This window comes from Alligator sinensis, unplaced genomic scaffold, assembly GCF_000455745.1.
Source record: "Alligator sinensis unplaced genomic scaffold, ASM45574v1 scaffold4_1, whole genome shotgun sequence".
Taxonomy (NCBI): domain Eukaryota; kingdom Metazoa; phylum Chordata; order Crocodylia; family Alligatoridae; genus Alligator; species Alligator sinensis.
Window position 1 is genome coordinate 3320209 of NW_005841887.1, and position 14449 is coordinate 3334657.

The 14449-nt window shown below is 47.3% G+C and overlaps 1 protein-coding gene across 8 annotated transcripts in view; it reads right to left on the reverse strand.

Moving 5' to 3' along the window:
* PARP9 (poly(ADP-ribose) polymerase family member 9) overlaps window positions 1–14435 on the reverse strand; it is a 20365-nt gene extending 5930 nt beyond the window's left edge. Inside the window, exons 1-7 of one of the 8 annotated variants that reach the window (XM_025196990.1) lie at window positions 13979–14435; window positions 10067–10092; window positions 7026–7685; window positions 6590–6769; window positions 4348–4578; window positions 4055–4264; window positions 306–381 (exon numbers count right to left, since the gene is read on the reverse strand). In XM_025196990.1, coding sequence (XP_025052775.1) covers window positions 306–381; window positions 4055–4264; window positions 4348–4578; window positions 6590–6769; window positions 7026–7679 — 1351 coding nt within the window. In that variant the 5' untranslated portion in view covers window positions 7680–7685; window positions 10067–10092; window positions 13979–14435. Of the gene's footprint in view, window positions 1–305; window positions 382–4054; window positions 4265–4347; window positions 4579–6589; window positions 6856–6986; window positions 7705–8946; window positions 11241–13978 lie in introns of those variants that run through there. The other 7 variants (XM_025196991.1, XM_025196988.1, XM_025196989.1 and 4 more) reach the window with 7 other exon arrangements.
* Between the last annotated feature and the right edge of the window lie 14 nt (window positions 14436–14449).

A 14449-nucleotide genomic window follows, 5' to 3' on the forward strand; every position in this document is an offset into this window, starting at 1 on the left:
TGAATAGTAGCAGTTAGTGTAACAATTACATCGGGTTTGTCCAACTGACAGTCTGAGAAGAGTAAGAAAGAAAAAAGAGAAAAAAGACAGTCGTGACACTAAAATAAGTTCTACAAAACAGTGCTCCAAAAGAGGGTAATGCCTTTCCCCACCAATCATAATTGGTTGGGTCCTTTTCATGTCTTATCAGATGATCTCACAGACACCAAGAGTCAAAATACAAAGTTTCTATATGCTTCCTTCCCCACGATGTTTTTTGGGAAACACTCATTTTCAGAACTGTATCCAGAGCATTCCTGACTCACCCAGACTCTGGTGTTTATTGCTAACCATCCTCTCTCCCAGCTGGCGTTTTGCTGAATCAAGCTTCATTTTGAAAGCCTTGGGGGGAAAAAAAAGATCATTTGGAACCTGTTCACAACCAACTGACTTACATATCTAAGTGTTTTCACACAAGCCATTTGGCTCACCAAGATCCTCTTGAGTAAGCAATATACTACGTTAATTAAACGTATCCAATAAGCTATGGAACGGTGCAGCAGTTAAAACACCAGCTGTTCAGGTGTGACTTGGCCGTGGCCCCCATAAGTATCATTTCATACAAGGCCAAATGCTGGTCCCGGTATTACACCTGGCATAAGTTTTGCACAGAAGAAAGTTCAAAGGCACCTGGATGCAGCTCACACAGACCCATGCACCAAGCTGCTACTGCAGCTTGCAGACAGAAGAGGCTGCCTGCTCCTCCATCTTTGTGAGGATTTAAGTTGTCACTGTACACTATCCATTTCTCTACCCCATCCCCAAAGCTCCTCTTGATATAAAAAAACCCCTGCAAATGCTGCTCTGAGCTGTACGGTGTATTTGGACTTCCTGTAGACTGCCTTCCTGTGCTGCAGAAATTCAGTATCCTGAGCGTCAGGCAACAAAAGAGCCTGCGGTGAATAAAGGACGGGTTCTGGCATGTTATGGACACACAGCCGTGTGAGCATGTGCTCCAAGGAAACCAAGACAAAAGACAACAAAATACAGCTGGGTCAGAGGTCTGGCATGTGGCAGGAAGATACAACCACTCTTCAGTCAAAGGTCAGGGAAGGTATATCACAGGCTGATACTAAGTTAGAAAATAGGGTATTACCCTAAATGCCACTGACCGGAGGGAAAACAAACAGCTCCAGAGGATTACAGCAGAGGGATCAGACAAGCAAAAATCAGCAGTAAAGTTGCTGGAAATTCTTACTTCAAATACTGGAGTGATACTTCCAAATTCAGGGCCAAATTCAGAGATTACATGCAAGGTGAGATAAGGTATATACCAAGAAGTGAAGGTCTATTGGATCCAAGTGTCAAAACTGTTGTACTTGGCCCACCAGTGTCCCATAGGCGATGTTGTATGAGGAAGAACAACAAATACGAGACAGCAGCAGAGGGGCAGGCGTTTGCTACATCTTCGTTCCATTCCTTCAGCATGTAAATTAGACTTCCTTATCCCCGCTTACTTAGGCAACCTTACCCATCTCATCAGAATTTGATCCTGAGTATGATTCAATATTCCCCTACAGCAGAGGTGGGCAAAACATGACCTGCGGGACAGATCTGGCCTGCCAGGCACTTTCATCCAGCCCACGGCACCCACCAACTAATTGTACCCTGCCTATCCCTTCCACCCCCATATATACCCCCCCACCAACATCCCTATTGTGCCTCGCTCCCACCCTTGTGAGTGGAAGAGCCCAGCCTGGCCAGCACACAGCTTCCAGGCAGGGCCAGAAGGGCCCAGATCTGCTCAGCTTCCCCAGCATCCCGCTTCCTCCAGGCAACAGGTAGGGAAGCAGTGGGGGCAGCAGGGGAGCTGCAGCTGGGCAGGAGCATGGAGGGGCTGGTGCTGGCAGCAGTGCAGAGCCCATGCCCAGGGGGGCAGCAGCAGCGCGGAGGTCAGGTGGGAGGGGTGTGGGGACCCCCTACACGCTCCCCGCATTGGCACACAGTCCCTGCAGGCAGCAGCAGCAGCAGGTGGTGGGCGCTTGTGCCCAGCACTGGCACTGCCAGGCAGCTCCAGCCCGTGCTGCATGCGGGGAGGAGAAGTGCAGCCTGGCTGGGCCACCTCTATCACCAGGGATCCCCACCGTGCATGTTCAGCTTCCACACTCGCTCCCTACCAGAGGGAAGGTCCACATGCTGGAGCTGGCTCCCTGCCACACATCCCAGGACTCCACCAGAAGTGGAGGGGAGCCCCAGCCCCTGCTTCCCCATGAAGTCCTGGGAAACTGCATGGCAGGAAGTAGTGAAGGCAGCCAGCTCCAGTGCGTGGAGCTTCCCTCCAGTGAAATGTGAGTGCGTGAGCTGCACATATGCAGTGGGGAGCCCCGGCAATAGAGGAGAGCCAGCCAGGCTGTGCTCCTTGCCACAATGTGCAGCACTGGCTGGAGCCACGCACCACTGGGAAGCAGCACCTGCACCGGGCACGAGCACCCCTGCCTGCTGTTGCTGCTGCCTTCAGGGACTGCATGCCATAGAGTAGTAGCGGGGGGTCCCCTCACACCCCACAAATCTCACACACCCTACCCCCAGAACCCCTCCAAATATACACCCCCCAACACACCTTATCGCCCCCCCACACAGCCACACCCTCTCACAAACCACCCCCCATGCCCCACCATACATACACACCCACACCCCATACATACATCTCCCTCCGCAACCCACCACACACACAATATACAAGACTAAGACTTTATTTTTGAGTTATTATCCAACCACCCCTATATACAGTATGCAAACAGGTGGTCTGTGGGTGTGTAAGAAGGAATAATGAACAGAAGTAGAGAAGGGACCCTGCCTCTCTGCACTGCATTTGTAAGATCGTTACTAGAACACCGGTGTCTACATTTTGAGGCAGATTTGGAAATAATGAAGAACGTTCAAAGAAGAAAAACAAAAATGAGGCTGCAAAGCAGACCTTATGAGGTAAGACTTAAGGTATTCGATCTTTTCAGCACAAAGAGAAGGAAGGTGGAGAGGGCACTTGATTGCTATTTTTACGTACCTAAACATGGAAACATCTTGTGATGTATACAGACCTAAAACAGCTGCATGTAACTTTCAGCTGGTATAAAGTGGCACAACTCAGTTGAAGTTACAAACAATGAATAGGGCCTTGTCTTTGCAGCCTTTTTATTGTGTACAGGAAAAGCATGTTAAAATGTTCCCAGTGGTCGGGAAGCAGCATCTTCACTGCATCCTTCCTGCCAGTCCCCAGAAATGCAGGCCTGCTGTAAGGGCAAAGGGTAGAATGGCAGAACTGCAAGTGCTCTCCTAGGGAGTCATGTATTGAACTTCCCCAAGACTGTTTTAGGTTACTGCAGGCAGAACCACCACTCATAACCTTCTTAATAGGTTGGTGCTCAATCTATCTGGCCGTTGGCCAAATGAGTAGCATGGGGCTGGTTCATGGGCATGATCCAGCACAGGATCCAACCCACAGGTGCAATCTGGCACACCGCCCTCATTCTGTGCACAAGATCCGCCTGCTGCATGACCCCATGTGCTGGCGCAATCCAGCGCAGGGCTATGTCAACCGGCCCACAGGACTCCCAGAGCTGTTGCAGTTAATGATGCCAGCCAAAGTTCAGGACTCGCAGAGACCTCAAGAGCTGAATGACATGGCAGGCTGGATCTGGCCCACAGGCCATAGGTTGAGCACCACTGTTAGACCCAGTTTCTCTCCCTCAGAGCCATGCTGCTGGCTGAGAAGGAAAGCTGAGCACTGTGTTCTCTGCCAAGTGATCTGCACAGCCATGTTCTCCCAGGATTTGCTTCTATCAAGAGACCGATTCCTGTCCCCTTCCAGGATCTTGTCTGCGTGTCCCATTCAGCCAAACCTGCTGGCTTTGATCTTTGATTGCTCATGTCAGCAACAGTGAATGAAAATGCATACTCTACAGGCTTCCTAGCTACAAATGCTCTGTATAGTGAAGTTGGTTTGTTAACAATACACTGAAACTTTTTATTGCTGGTGTGGGTGCTCTCAGCTTGTTGTTAATATGAAACATCTTACCTTATACACGTCATTGTCATTTGGATGAAGCACAAAAAATACTTCTATTTTTTTTGAGGGCTGTTCCTTTGCAAACTTGAGAACTTCATCGATCATAATACCTGCCACTTCATCCTTTGCGAGATGTAACTTCTCAATCCCTAATGCAGGGAAAGAAACTGAAGCAGACGGAAACTCAAGCAGACACTTCGCCATTGCAGTTTTGAGTACCTGCCAAAAAAATAAAAGGATTTTAAAACTAACTTTACTTGTTTACCATACAGAAGTGAAAATCCAATTGAATTGAACATCACCTTGTATTTATCACCAATAGAATATGGCCATACTACGTGGAGCACAGTTTTGCTTGCCAAATTGTGTCCTTTTGTCCATACAAGTTGTTCTTCAGAAAATGGTAGATGTTTTTTCAAGTTGTTCTGAAATTCCTTCTCAAGAGATGGTCCTCCTTTTCCCAGAATGGCTTTTGATACCTCTCCGACCTTTAGATCACTATGCATGCCAACAGAATTCACAATAATGTCGGTCTGAAAGAGAAGAAGACAATCTTTTAGCACGTTTCAGTTTGAGTATGCATGTATGCTAAGTCCACTGCAATCAAAACTCCCCTCTAAATGTTCCTGCATCTCAGTGTAAAAAAAATCCTGCTTAATATAGGTGTTGTAGTTGTGGTGGTCTAGAAATTATGTGAGAGGCAAGGATTTCTTAGCGTGATATCTTTTATTGGACCAACTATATAGCTGAGATAGAATTAGACAAGATTTCGAATGCAAGACCTTCAAGACATGCAAGACTGGCACTCCCAGTCTCTGGAGCCTACTAGAGCCCTTCAAGGCTCTGGTCCGCTCCCAAGGTTGGAGTGCTGACCAACTGACTGGCGCTCCCAGCCATGGGCATGCCACAAACCCAGTTTGCTACCTACTGGTACAGGGAGATCCCAGGACCATGATCCTGGGCTACCCCTGTACCAGCAATAGGCATGATTGGGATCTGATCCCCAATCCCACATTCCCATGCGTGGCATGACAGGAAGCTCGATGGTTGGACTTGGGGATCAGATCCCATTGCGCCTTTAACTGAATATCTTTCAATGGCCTCTGGGGTACTCGGACCTGGGGGAGGGGAATAACAAAATTGTGGCTGCCTCTCCTGCAGGAAAACGATATGGAGAAGATAATTCCCGAGCGCTCTCCTTCTTCCCTCAGTGCGCTCATGAGGGCAAATATAAATTGGAACTAAATATGCACAATGAAAGAAAAAACCTTTTCATTACCATGGTTTGATCACAAAGATAGAGACTCAGACCTTAACTTGGCTGTTCCAGGGTAACTAAAGATGCGTGGCTTTCAGGCACACCCATGTTCAACTTCTTGAAAGGAATGAAATACTCTACTGCCTTATCTAATTCACTCATGCAGGTCCCCCTGCCAGGCATTTTGCTGCCTCTTATCTCCACACCTTAAAATTATGTGCATCAGGGGGAATTGAGGCATTTCTTTAACACACAAATTGTGGAAAAATTCTGTGAGATGCATTAGTCATCAGTAGCAGGCACTATTGTTACAGCTGCCATGTAGCTTCCAGCCTAATCCTCCCTTCTGGTTTATTCCTAACAAGGCTTAACAAAAAATATCTATCTATCTATATATCTATCTATCTATATATCTATATCTATATATATATATATATATATAATTAAATAATTTAAAATAGGTATATAGAATATTAAATAGTTTTACGCCTTGCTGCATAGGACAGGACATAAAGCAATGGCTTCATATTGCAGCAAAGCAGAGTTAAGATTCAATCTCAGGAAAAAGCTTCCTTACCATACAGTACGGCAGGGGAATTGACTGCCCAGGAAGCTGAAGAATCTCCATCACTAGAGCTTTTCAAAAAAAGAGGTTGACGAGCATGGGCTAGGGATGATTTAGGATTAGCATTCCTGAATTTGAGCAAGGGACCAGATGATCCCTGAGGTCCCTTCCAACTCTTACAATTTGATGAATTCCATTTTAAGTCACAGGGTGTTTTAAGGATGTTGGGTACAGTTGCTTTGTTTTTAAATAAAATATTGTCAGCTGTACCAGCCTATGCTGAATGCCCCAGCAGCAAGAAGAATTCATCCCAGTCCCAAAGAAAAGTGGAATGCCATAAAAGCTAGAAAAGCCACCTTGTAGAGAACATACGAAACCCTGTTAATTATCAAAATATTATACCAGAATCAATGTTAAAATAAGAGAGTAATATTATGAACTTTCCTGCTTCCGTCTGCTGTTATCTCTCTGTATTCTCAAGACAGCGTGTAGCCAGAAAGGAAATTTAAATTTTTTAAAAACTCAAAGTCATATTAAGAGATTAAGACTTTTTCTAGGTTAACCAATGCAAAGCCTGGGTGATTAAAGGCAGGAGGTCAAGAGGCACATTTAAGAGACCAAGAGGCCACTACGAGATGGTCCCTGATCTTCTAGCATCCTGCACCCTGCTGAGATGCAGATCTGTGCTCAGCACTTCACAGGATACAGGGCGAAGACTTACACGCTGATTTTCGATGAGCCCTCGTTTGATGTGTAGGGGAAGGCCATTGATGGTGATGGAATCTGGAGACGAGCTGGATGAAGCTGGCGCAGTGCCTTGAAGTGCACTGGTGTCGCTACTGCCCAGGCATGCTTCACAGGCCTGTTTTATTGCTGCAACTGTGGGCTCATCAATGTTCACCAAGCGGATTTCTTTCAAATGGGGAAATACTGGAGCCAGATCCACAAATGTTTTTATTGTGTGTACGATCACAGAAGCACACATATCTAGTGGGAAGCCAAAAATTCCTGAGGGAAAGGCCATTGATGGTGATGGAATCTGGAGACGAGCTGGATGAAGCTGGCGCAGTGCCTTGAAGTGCACTGGTGTCGCTACTGCCCAGGCATGCTTCACAGGCCTGTTTTATTGCTGCAACTGTGGGCTCATCAATGTTCACCAAGCGGATTTCTTTCAAATGGGGAAATACTGGAGCCAGATCCACAAATGTTTTTATTGTGTGTACGATCACAGAAGCACACATATCTAGTGGGAAGCCAAAAATTCCTGAGCTCACTGCAGGGATAGCCACTGACCCGATATAACTCTCTGGTTTATTAACATAGGTCAGGATGTTTGTAATAGCTACCTCAAGCTTGTGACAGCATTCATCCTTGTAACATGCCAGCCACCTGGGGCCTACAGCATGGATAACTGCCTTACAAGGAAGCTTGCCTCCACCTGTTACTGCTATGTCCCCAGCCTTGAGTGTCCCATAGCGTTCAATATGAAGTCTGCTCTGTTCTTTAATAGCTGGCCCCCCAGCTTCTGCAAGAGCCAAAGCAAGTCCTGCACCATGATTCAGAAATTCATTAGCTGCATTGACCAATGCATCAGCATTGTGTGTTGTAATATCATCCATCCAAACAGAAAGCTCAATTCCTCTTTTGGGGCTTTTCCTGTACACTTCAACGGGGCATGGTCTACCCTTAAAGACTGGCGTGCAGCCAAACTTCTTCCAAAGCAGGTCACGTAGACAGCCCTCTCTCTTCTTAAGGATTTCATAAACATCTCTATTGATGACGATGGTTACGTTTTCCTCCTCCATGGCCATGTTGGACTATATGGAATAAAATAACCTGGGATAAATGCAGCAATTTCATGTCAAAAACATCATTTTCAATGAAGACCAAGTTCAAACTTTTGATTTTTTTTTTTTAAATTGGTTTGGGAGGTTAAGCGCAAACTCGTTACCAGTCATTCCGACTGGCAAAGTTTTCTCTGCTCCCTTCCTACCTCAAAGCCACTATAAGACGGGCCAGTTATGGGCTCTTCTCATCAGTAAAGCAAGGAAGCAAAGGACTTCCAAATGAGAACTTCCTTATGAGCCCTAGCCTGGCCATTCTTGAAAACTTTTTCTCATCTACTTTCACTGTAACTCTCCTCCCACCCTGTCTTATGATTATGCTGATGCTGTTGTGTTTGATCCAAGTAGCTGCCACTCCCTGACTTCAGAGGGAACTCGTGCCCCCTTCCTCTGCCCACATCAACTTCCCTGCCGAGCAGGTCCCACCATCCCAGCCTTCTTTAGGGCCTTCCCTTCCTTTTCCTTTTCATCTCTTTATGCTTCACCATTGATGTGAGTTTTAGGACACCGGAAACTCAACTTGGTGCATTTTAAGGAACCAGCAGCATTCTGGACCAGAAAGCTGGTGAACGCTTGGTTTTCTGTTCTCACGTTTTCACCCAAAAGACAACTGCAGTCCTGCAGCTGTATAGGAACAGGCATGGGGTATCCAGCTTAAGTTCCTTTTAGCCAATGTTCTTTGAGAGAGAACTGAGCAATTTTATCTTCTCTCCCTGGTAGCAGGGTATCTTCCTTGAAAGAGTCCCTCAGACACTGGCAGCAGTTAGTCCCTGGGTAATGCAGCTTGATTTCCAAATACTTATTGGGATTTGCCAGGCACTGTAATGCATGCCCTTTCAGTGGGGAGGTCGCCACTGCACCACTTGTCAGGTCCCCTGGATTCTGTTATCAGACCCTCAAGCTCTCAAGCCTTTTGTGCAAAAAACAGCTGCCTGGCATTACCCCGAGCTGCTACTGCCTCTCCCCAAAAACAACTTTCTCGAAGGTGCTCTAAGAAACACAGTGCAGCACGCAGCAGCAAAGATACTGCAGGCTCTGTGATGAAAGCAGCACTGGAGGAGAAACAGATGGGCAACCATCCCATAACAGTTGCTGCTTCAACAACATTTTATCCTACTTTGCATGGTGTATATTTGAATAACCAGCATTGATCTGGGAAGTTTATTATCCTGTTCCCATGTCATTACCACTGCCCAGTACTACTGTGACGGTAGGTTTCCATAGAACTACATACCCTAGATATCCTTTAACTTGATTGTGCAAATCCTTCCAGCTGATCACATTTTCCACTGAGGTATTTGCCTTAACATGGAACTTAAAACAGGCTGTTCAGCACTTCAATATTCAGAAGGTGCCCTGAATTTGGAGGAGTGTTGTTTTGTTTTGTTTTTAAATCAAAGCACCTTTGCTAAGCACAACTATACTGTACTTTTAAAGTGGCTAGCTATAAGTGGAAGCTACATAAAACTGATATCTTTATCTAGCTCACAAATGCTGGTTTGCTTTCAGTTACATGTATGCCTTCAGATGTACTTGTTTTATTTTAAGTGAATTTTCAGTTCCAATGGAACAAGTTAATACTGTATTTACCTGAATACAAGACAACCCTGAATGTAACATGACCCCCCAGTAAGTAGATTCTATTAAAGGAAAATTTATAAATGTATTATAACTTTCCATGTATGGAATCTAATTATTGGAGGATCATCTTAAATTCCACCCACCCACACTACTGCAGGTGATGGGGGCAGCGATGGGGCAGATGGTGGGGAACAGACAGTGCGGAAGGGCAGGTGGTAGGTCACGTGGTAGACAGACAGTAAAGGGGCAGCACATGGAGGGGGCAGTGGGGACAGGCAGTGTGGGAAGTGGTGGGGCAAGCAGTGTGCTCCCTGGCACATGTCCCTCTGCCCTCATTATGCCTACCCCTGCAGCCTCAGGTCCCTGACCCCCTTCCCCTGCCCCCTCCATGCCACTTCTGCCCCCTGCCCAGCCTTGGGTCCCCACCCCCGGCAAGTCTCTACCTGCCCCTCCCCACTTTCACCTTTGCTCCTTGTCAGTGGGCTCCATCTCTGCTGCAGACTGGGGCACTGCGCATGGCTCCAGACCAGCCCCATAGCAGCAGCGCAAAGCTGGCACGGCTGCTACAGGGCTGGGCTGGAGCACATGCACCGTGATCCAGCTTTGGGTTGGAGCCAGAGCCGAAACAGTTGCCTGCCCCCCACACCTCCCACTTCATACTTTATTGTAAGGCAAGGCGCTTGTTCCCCCATGTTAAAAGGGGAGAAGCCTCATTTTCTAACTGAGTAAATATGGTAATTTCTAGTTTGTTATAAAGTGGAAAAACAACTTACCTGAGTTGTCTTCTAGAGTTATAAGACTGTACAACAATATAAAAGGGAAGAAACAAAAGGGCAATGTGATTATGTAACACATTACTTATACAAAGAGACAGCTTACACATATCCGATTCAGTCAGTCTATAAGGTGCGGCGTCTACCCTGCCTTCTGTCAGACTTCAAACTAATGCACATAACTGCCTCTTCTCTTATATAAATACAGATGTATTGTAAGCGTGACTGGCAGCACCTTGTATTACAAGACTCTACTTTGAGTTGCTTCTAGTAGTGATGCTCGCTGTTGTGAATGGCGCAGGGCAGGTTCATGGGCCAGATCATGCCCTGCACACTGGGATCGGGCTCTGGGGGCTAAACCTCGACCCTCTGCCATTTCCCAGAATAAGCTAGGAAAAAAATGTTGAAGTTTAACAAGTTCTGGCAGCCTGTTCAGTAGAGTGCCCTTGGGCTGCCATGCTATAAAGCAAAGATTTGATATTTGGCACTGGATATTTTTCCCTTCCTCATGAAAATCTGTTCACATAATAGTAACAGGAATAATATTTATATCCTGACCTATCCAGAAAGGTTATGGGCAAGTTATAAATCTTTTTGATGCATTTCTTTTTGATGCATGATTCATACATACTCCATCTGTCCCTCCTTACTCCCAATATATGTCTAAGCCACATTTGGCCATTAAATTGCCCTCCTCCCTTCTGGAGGCACATGTCTATGGGACTATCTGGTTTATTTTCCTTATTATCTAACCAAGTTATATGTTGCCACCTATTAGCTATGAAGCTGCTGGTTTCTTTCAGACCAAATCAGTAAGTGGTCCAACGTCCACAACTGGACTTCAGAAAGCAGATTTCAACTCGCCCAGGGAACAGATGGGCAGGATCCCCTGGGAGACCAGTCTGAGGAGAAGAGAGGAGTCCAGGAGAGCTGGAGAAACCTATTTTAGAGAAACCTCACTGAGGGCACAGGAACAAACCATCCTGATGTGCAGGACGATTAGCAATTATGGCAGAAGTCCAGCTTGGCAGGGAGCTCTTCAGTGAGCTAAAACACAAAAAGGAAGTTTACAACAAGTGGAAACTTTAGCTATATGACTAGGGAGGAGGAGAAAAGTATTGCTCAGGCATGCAGGGATGAAATCAGAAAGGCCAAAATGCAGCTAGCAAGGGACATGAAAGGTAACAAGAAGGGTTTCTACCAGTAAATCAGCAACAAGAGGAGGATCAGGGAAAACGCAGGTCCCTTACTGAATGGGGGGAGGCAACCTAGTGACAGATGATAAGGAAAAGGCTGAAGTACACAATGCCTTTCTTCCCTTAGTCTTCACAGGCAAGGGCAGCTCCCAGACTATTACATCTGGTAGCACAGTTTGGGGAGAAGGTGAATAGCCAACAGTGATGAAAGAACAAGTTAGGGACTGTTTAGAAAAGCTGGACCCATCCATGGGGCCAGATGCAATGCACCTGAGGGTGCTGAGCAAGTTGGCTGATATGACTGCAGAGCTATTGGCCATTATCTTTGAAAACTCATGGCAATTAGGGGAGGTTCTGGATTGGAAAAGGGCAAATTTAGTGCCCATCTTTAAGAGAGGAAGAAGGAGGATCCAGGGAACTATGGACCAGTCAGCCTCACCTCAGTCCCTGGAAAAATCATGGAGCAGATCCTCAAGGAATCCATTTCTAAGCGCTTGGGGAAGAAGGAGGTGATTAGGAAAAGTCAGCATGGATTCACCAGGGGCAAGTCATGCCTGACCAACACCACTGCCTTCTATGATGACTGTCTCTGTGGATGCAGGGAGAGCAGTAGATGTGATATACCTTGACTTTAGCTTTTAATACCATCTCCCACAACATTCTTGCAAGCAAGCTAAAAAAGTACAGGTTGGATGAATGGGTCTAAGGTGGATAGAAAACCAGCTGAATCATTAATTTCAGAAGGTAGTAATCAATGGCTGGCAGGTGGTATCAAGTGGAGTGCCCCAGGGGTTGGTCCTGAGGCCAGTTTTGTTCAACGTCTTCATCAACAACCTGGAAGATGGCATAGAGGCACCCTCAGCAAATTCACAGGCGACACCAAGCTGGGGGGTGTAGTAGATACGCTCGAGGGTAGGGCTAGGATTCAGAGTGACCTAGACGAATTGGAGGATTGGACCAAGAGGAATTTCATGAAGTTCAACAAGGACAAGTGCAAAGTCCTGCACTTAGGACGGTACAATCCCATGCACCAGGACAGGCCGGGGGTGACTGGCTGGGCAGCAGCTCTGCAGAAAAGGACCTGGAGGGTACAGTGGACAATAAGTTGAATATGAGCCAGCAGTGTGCCCTTGTTGCCAAGAAGGCTAACAGCATCCTGGGCTGCATTGGTAGTAGGAGTGTTGCCGATAGATCAAGGGAAGTGATTATGCCCCTCGAGTCAGCACTGGTGAGGCCACATCTGGAGTACTGTGTTCAGTTTTGGGGCCCTCACTACAGAAAGGATGTGGACAACTTGGAGAGAGTCCCAAGGAAGGCAATAAATAGTTGGGGCTCTGGGGTATGTGACTTATGAAGAGAGGCTGAGGGAACTGGGTTTATTTAGCCTGGAGAACATAAGACTAAGAGGGGCTTTAATAGCAGCCTTCAACTCCCTGCCGGGGGGGTGCAAAGAGGATGGAGCTGGACTGTTCTCAGCGGTGGCAGATGACAGGAGAAGGAGCAATGGGCTCAAGTTGCAGCAAGGGCAGTTTAGGTTAGATATCAGGAAAAACTTTTTCACAGGGAGGGTGGTAAAGCACTGGAACAGATTCTCCTGAAGGGAGCGGACTCACAGGGTCTTTAGATTAACAAACACAGAGGGTTGTTAGGCCTCTTTTACCCTGCCAGCCTGCTTTTGGCAGACCAAAAAGGGATTCTTCTCCAGGTATTGGAGAAGTTAATGGAAGTGTAAAGTAAAGTTAATCGAAGTGTATGAAATAAGTTCCACAACATCAACAATAATAACAGCAAGCAGAATCACAAAGCCAGCTAGTATATACAGTATTTACAGAGCAGACGGCAACAACACCACACTCTTGGAGGATTTTATGCCTTACCCCACCACGCTGGGTACTAAGCACCTCAATCACAAGAGATGGGTGATACTTTACCCTTCCTCCTATGCAGCAGAACAGGTGGACCACGCAGGTGTGTTCTAACACCATCAGCAACACCCAAGATCCCAATCGTGCGCACCCTTGCACACACACTCTCTCTCTCCCGTGCCCCCATCTCATATAATCTCAGTCATGCACAAAGTCCAATCTCACACCCAGGTCATGACTCGCACAGGTTTTATGCTGATCATATCAGGCTACCAGTCAATCACCTCTCTCAACCAATTGTCACTCAAATCATTGGCTGAAAAACACCCTGACCTATGTGGCAGAAGTGGGAAGGGGAAACGCGAGACCCCCACAGCAGAGCAGGGCATGGCTGGACCCAGATCACCCCTGCCCTGCGCTGTCCAACCTCCTCCCATGAGCCTCAGGTTGCCAACACTGAATCTAGTCCAGGTTTCCAAAACACCAACATGCCCGCGACGCACACCGCGAGCGTGCCCACGTGCTGGCATAGATAGTTACAGATATACTGCGTAGACTTTACGTCAAGAAGGCAAAAGCACATTGCTATTACATTTCAAAAACCCACTGGACTACCGAATCAATGAGATTTAACATTTATCTTAATGAGCGCCCCATCATTTATCTCCCGGGTGACTCTCAGCAGCCTCCTGGGGATTTACAGGCTTCCCTCGCCAACCCCAGGAGTTAGGCTCCAACAAGTTCCCACGGTCGGCAAAACCGTGGATGGTAAAACTAAAGGCTTATGGGGGAAATGGGGTTAGGGACTTGAATACTGTACAGTATAGCGTATACAAATCAGTTTTACTCACCTTTACTACACGGGGTGGTCAACGGGACATACTTCTAGGGGTACTTAGGTTACAGGGGGTACGCTAGGAGGACACCCCGGTTTTCTGCCACCCCGTCCTCTATTGATACAAAACCCGGCCGCCTTCACGCCCTGTATTTTCCTCTTGGAAAAAATGCTTTCCACTTGAAAAACTGAGGCCATCAAGGCGACATAAAGGGTGTCGTATCGACAGAGGGCAACCGGCCTGTCCTCTCCGATGGCCACCCCACGGACAGGACAGCTCCCCGCCGCCGCCGCGCGCACCTCCGGCAGGGCCGGGGGCCACGGAAAGCCGCGCTTACTCGAGCCAAAACGGGACGCGTGGCTACCCACGGGCGAGGGGGGCCTGCACACCCCATTCCTGGAGGGCCACGCGTCCCCCCTGCCCATTTTGCCGGACTTCACCTCCAGTTGAACAGCTGGGAGGGAGGCAACACCCCCCCCCTCACCC